Source organism: Cylas formicarius, unplaced genomic scaffold, assembly GCF_029955315.1.
Source record: "Cylas formicarius isolate icCylForm1 unplaced genomic scaffold, icCylForm1.1 PGA_scaffold_1__22_contigs__length_36826433, whole genome shotgun sequence".
NCBI classification, from domain to species: Eukaryota; Metazoa; Arthropoda; class Insecta; order Coleoptera; family Brentidae; genus Cylas; species Cylas formicarius.
Genome location: NW_026844264.1, coordinates 35420267 through 35426235, shown reverse-complemented (window position 1 = coordinate 35426235; position 5969 = coordinate 35420267). Strand labels below are relative to the sequence as shown.

The 5969-nt window shown below is 33.5% G+C and overlaps 1 protein-coding gene across 2 annotated transcripts in view; it reads left to right on the top strand.

Annotated features, from left to right (window-relative positions):
* The first annotated feature begins 4525 nt into the window (after positions 1-4525).
* The window catches only part of LOC132696706 (uncharacterized), a 142339-nt gene continuing 140895 nt past the window's right edge, over positions 4526-5969 (top strand). For both annotated transcript variants that reach the window (XM_060661690.1, XM_060661691.1), the window contains exon 1: positions 4526-4654. In XM_060661690.1, the coding sequence (XP_060517673.1) occupies positions 4577-4654 (78 nt within the window). In that variant the 5' untranslated portion in view covers positions 4526-4576. The remainder of the gene's footprint in view (positions 4655-5969) is intronic.

The following is a 5969-nucleotide window of genomic DNA, read 5'->3' as shown; positions in this document are numbered from 1 at the left end:
TTGGCGCGCCGTCTCGAATGTTTCGCACAGGTAAACACGGCGACGTTGCCGCCTTTTCGTGTGCTGAAATCAAGTGACTTCTCGAGAATGGACGATATAAGGGCCAAGCCACAAAACTCTGCTTCTAATATTTCCCTTTGTCCCAAATGTCAAAAATTCCATATTGGTTGCCATTATAACATTATAAAATATTATAATACGACCAAAAAGATAGTGCAGTTATCGCGTTGAGAAGTAAGGTGTTTTAATAATAACCTTGCCTCTGCTCTTCTCTCTAATAATTTCCTTATTAAAGATATTAAGCGTTCCATCAAAAAATACACTTCACCACAACCTTCCAATAGCAATGAGTACGAAAGTAATCCTTCACTTGCCACTGTGGTCCTTCCTTACTTTCAAAACATCACTGACCACATATCAAAAGTTCTAAAGAAGTATAACGTCAAAACCAGATTTACCACTTGTCCAAAAATCTCTCAACATCTTCGGTCCGTCACAGACAAGATTCCATTCGAGATGCCAGGAGTTTGCAGCATTCCATGCATATGCGGCAAAGAACACCAACGACTAAGACAAATAAACCCATCAGTTGTTACCGAACACACTCATAAAACCCGACATAAAATTTTATTTGATAAAACTAAAATTCTTGGATGTAATCAGCTCTTCTACTTCACAACCAACAATGTTAACAGCGTTTTAAATTTGATTAAGCATTGATGCTGCGGGGTATTTTCAAATAAATAGAAGCCTTCGTATCAGATGATGTGTCGTTCTTAAGGGTTTAAAATTTAAATGGTTTTGGTTAGGCTAGGTTGGATTTTTTGGTAATTTTGGTTAGTTAGTTTTTTGTTAGGTTTGGTAAGTTTTGGTTAGTTTCTCTTATTTTTGGTTAGATTTTATTACTTATTTCGGTTAGTTAGTTTTTTGTTAGTTTTCTTGAGTTTTGTTTAGTTTTGGTTAGTTTTAAGATTTAACTATGTTAACAGATATAGTTGCCAGAAAAAGAAAAGCAGAAAAGTAAATAAATAGAAAAGAATTTCAGTAAACTGTTTGATGTTTGTAAGCAAACAAACCTAATTAACACGTAAATTACTTTACATTTGATTTGCAATTATTAAATTAATATCGAGGTTACGGCTTGCCATATGCCTCAGAGTGTATTGTTTTTTTTTCTTAAATCGGAAAAATTACGAATCTTCCTATTCGGCATGAAATGTCGGTAATACAAAACGCGAAATGCGGCAACAGCGCAATCAGTACGCAATCGTTCGGCGTTTCGACCGGCTATCTCTATCTAAACATCAATTTCGCCACAGCTGATTTTCAATGTTTTCCCGCGCGTGCTCGTGGACCCGTCCTAACCCCCCCCCCTGCCGTGCGCACCCGCGACCCGCTCTAACGAACTGAAGGGGATTATATTACTTCGGGATGATTAAACTTACTGCGGCTCAACCTACGAAAGAACCGATAAAGATGTTCGGGAAGATTTCTTCATTTTTATATATTTTCCGTGGCGGAAAATTTTAAGGCTACCGGACATTATTATTATTTAGTTCCATCATAATAGACAGATAGATTTTTATTATTTATTATTATTCTTTATTGACTGGTTTGGATTCATCAAAATATTTGAATGAAAATAATAAGATAATTTAGAATACATATTTTTTTCTAAAACTTTTGAAACTATAACTGATACGGGTCGGTAAATATTAGAATCAGACATTTCACCTTTCTTACAGATTGACACAATTTTAGACACTTCAATAAGCTCCGGATATAACAAAGTTTCGGCTTGAATTGTTTGGCACGCCTTTGGATTTTGGCGCGGCAGATACAACGACAATGTTGCCACATAGTTGTCACTGTTTACTGTATATTTAAGAAACGTGTAGAGTAATAAAACCACATTAGGTATGCAAAAGATTGACCCAAAGAATACTTAATCTGTTTTTATTGTTTAGCATTGATATAATTGCAAAATTCTTTGTTTTTATCAAGTACAGGTAGTATCGTCCGGGTTTGTTAATATGGGACACTTACACATTTTTACATCCTTTGAATGTGAACTTCTCTTATTGATATTTCCTGCTTTTTTAATTAGAGTTTATTCGATTTGCGTATTACGGATAATGTTTATAAATGTAACCATTATGGACAAGTGTGTATTTAAGCTTAAAACATTAAAACTTACCAATTCTGTTAAACGTGGACTGTTTGCTGAATGCAAGAAACGTTTGGGCTCAGGAGACCTTAGAAAGGTATTTGTCGCCACTAGAGGAACAAACAACAAAGTATCCTGATATGCTGTTAGTAAGCAGAAATCAAAGACTTCGAGTCAGAATATATCCCTTAATTAATTCAACTTCAAAGTAGTTAAGGAATTAAAGTACCTGTGATGACAGATGACAATCAAGTAGAACAAGATATTGAGCGTTATACTCTCTAATGGAGCAGATCCAAACTAATTTTGAAGATGTCTTACTCAATGGCAAATAAATAAACTTCCTGTATTTGAAAGAAAGGTGGTTAGACTGATTTCTAGACTCCAAAAAGAAGACAGGATTGACTGTACTGTTTGGAAGCGAATAAAAGGTCACAGATTAATAAAGGCAGGCCGAGGCAGAAAAAGATGGGCTCCAGCAGTGGGAAACGGAAGTACAAGATCGTATGTTCACAATTTCAGCCACTTTGCACGTTTTTTTTTTTTTTTTTTTTGAGACAGGAGCATTGGACGTGTTTTGTGTTCACGGCGATGCCGTAGTAGATCAAGGTTTTACCACAAGGTCGCACCGTCAATAAAGAGTATGATCTTGAAGTTATGCGCCGTTTGCCAGAAGCAATACGAAGAAAACGTCCGGAATTGTGGGCAAGAATCCATGGACTTTGCATCACAATAATGCACTCATCGTTGCTTGTGTTTTTGTTTAAAAACGAAACCACAATCATGCCTCAGCCACCACATTCACCGGATAGAGCCCCCCTGCGACTTTTTCCTGTTCTCAAAACACAAGAAACCAATGAAAGGGAGGATATACCAGAAAATGGTTCGGGGTTTGGAACAAGCGTCGGCACGTTCGGATAAGTAAATAAATACTTTTTGATAAAAGTTAAATAAAAGTCAATTTACTTTTCGAATACACCTCGTATTTGGCGATATTTTCATTAAAAAAAATGCAATTTTTTCAATTTAAATTTTATTATATATTTTTTAACTTGTTTTATTTAATAATTATCGAATTGTACATGGGAAACAAATGTCTTGCAAATACTTTGACTTATCCCAAAACATTAAATATAAACCATTATCTGCAAGTTCTTACTTTAACGGCGGGTAGAGTACGAATTAAATTATTGGGCCAAAATGGAGCAACGGCGGCAGCTTGTCGCTCCGCATAGACCCTCGAACAAATGGGGTCAGTTAAAAACGACAAAGGTTTTCTAATTTTTTTTAATGTCATCAAATCCTTACAAGAGGGATTTCGGGTTCAAGAAAAAATAATGTTTTTCCGAAAATCTTGTATCAGAAAACGCGTTACATCTGGCGCTATAACTCTTGCGTCAGTCATTTTTTCGATAATATACAGGGTGTATCTGTTACGGGAAAAAACCAAGGAGTGGGAGAATATTTAAATGAAACATTTCATGGCTGGTGGGAAGGTCGCGGCTGACGTTAACCGTGGTCCACAGATTTAAATATTTAAATAAATATGATTAAAAGAACTGAAACGTGTATCCTTCAAAGCGGAGGACACTTTCAGCAAGTTATCGAGTTTCTATGTTTCTATGTTCGACTTTTTATCAAAAAGGTTGTTATTAGTTTATAAACTGACAATTTTGTTAAGAATAGAACAGAAATATTAATAGTAAGTAGTGTTTTTTTTAAAGTAAGAATCGTTTATTATTTATCTTGTTGTTAGGATGTTATATTGTTTCATTAAAATTCTAAAAGCAAAAAGAACAGTTTTCTAATTTTTCTTTCTGAAGAACACTAGTTTGTAACTAAAAACTAGACATTTTATTTTTCATAAAAAAGGTCTCCATTTAACAGGTTCATTATAATTTTTAATTTAAGAGAAATCAGTGGCATACCATCAATGTCCAAAATTTACATTTGAAACACGTCCACTTTTTCTTGGGTTTTGTATTCTGGAGTATAATACGACCAAAAATATAGTGCATTTATTGCTTTGACGTTTTAAGTACACCTTCTCAGGACCTATAATGAGCTGCCGCTTTGGAGTAATAAACAGTGGGCAAAGTTAACCACGGGGTCGGTTGTCGGTTGTATTTCTGGTGGAAGTATAGCCAAGAATAAAGGTCTCCCTGTTTCGATTACTCTCGCGCGGCCGTGGCGCCATCTATCAGCGGACAGTCAACGCGTCGCACCATTCGACGCGGAAAACAGCAATCGAATCAGTCGGCGGTTCGATGGTCGCGTCGCTAGAGGACGCGGCAGTTGCTGCGGATTCCGCAAACGCGGGAGCTTCAGCTCGGCGGCTTTATTTATGGGGGAAGCTCCGAAAGCTCGGTTTCAGTAGAGCACGCGACGGGGGTGCGAGAAGAAGACGTCATGGCTTACTTTGACGTCCGAATCTTCGCGATCTACTTTGCGGCCGCCACCTTTTGCGGTCTCACCGAATCCAGAGCGGTGCGTATCTTAGATAGAATGTTATCGTCTTAAGTTACGTTCGATATTATGCGATGCGTTATTAATTCGTTAGAAATACCCATTTCCTCGGTAAAAAAGCAATTTTAGGCAATTAGAAGTTATGAAAATTTGCTGCATGGCCAGCGTCGGCGTTATCTATATAATTTATGTAGTTTAGCGTGTTAATTATTTAAATAAATTAACGTAATGGCAGTTAATAAATAATTATTAACCATCGTAAAATGCGCTGGTACATGTGCAAACGTTTAAAGGGTTACGTGTTGAGGTTGTAGCTTTTTTGCATCGTAATATTATTTTGTTGCTCTTTTTTCCAATGTACAGGGTGTTTCAAATTAAATGAGGAAAACAAAGTAAATAATTTTTATCCTGACAAGGAAAATATTACTGAAGTATATTTTAGAAAACAATTTCATATTATATTATGTATTATATTACATAATATAAAAGACTCCCAATTTAATCGAAAATTTATTATCTAATCATTTCATGACATTTTTTTTTAAATTTATAATTTATTTCAAAATTTTTGCATTCTATATTTTAATTATAATACTTGCCGTTTCCAAATAAACAAAAATATAAAATAAAATACAAAATGCGCCTAATTTATGTATAATCATATCGTCACATTTTTTTATTTTATATTTTATTTATAAACTTTTGCTTTCTTTATATTTTGATGTTTAATATAAAATATACCTAATTTAATAAAAAAATTATTATCTATTAATTTCATGATATATTTTTTTATGTTATATTTTATTTAAACATTTTGGCCTTCTATATTTTTTTTATAATACTTATCATTTCCAAATAAAAAAAAACCAAAATCAATGCATAACGAGATGAAAAAAATATTAGATATATATTTAATATTTAATATAAAATGCGCCTAATTTAATCAAAAGTTTATAATCTAATCATTTCATGATTTTTTTTATTTTATATTTTATTTAATAGTTTTGACTTCTGTATTTTTTTATAATACTTACCGTTTCCAAAAAAAAAACTAAAGCAATGCATAACGAGATTTTAAAAAAATGTTATATATATATTTAATATATAATATAAAATTCGCCTGATATATTTTTTTCTATTTTATATTATATATAAAAAAAATGGCCTCTTTGTTTTTTTATAATACTTATCGTTTCCAAATAGTTCCAAAGCAACACATAACGAGATAAAAAAGTTATTAGTTATTATATTCAATATATATCATATTGCCAATAATAAGCGTTTTAATTCACTGATGCAGAAATGGCTGATATGCATGCGCTGCTTTACATTTTTA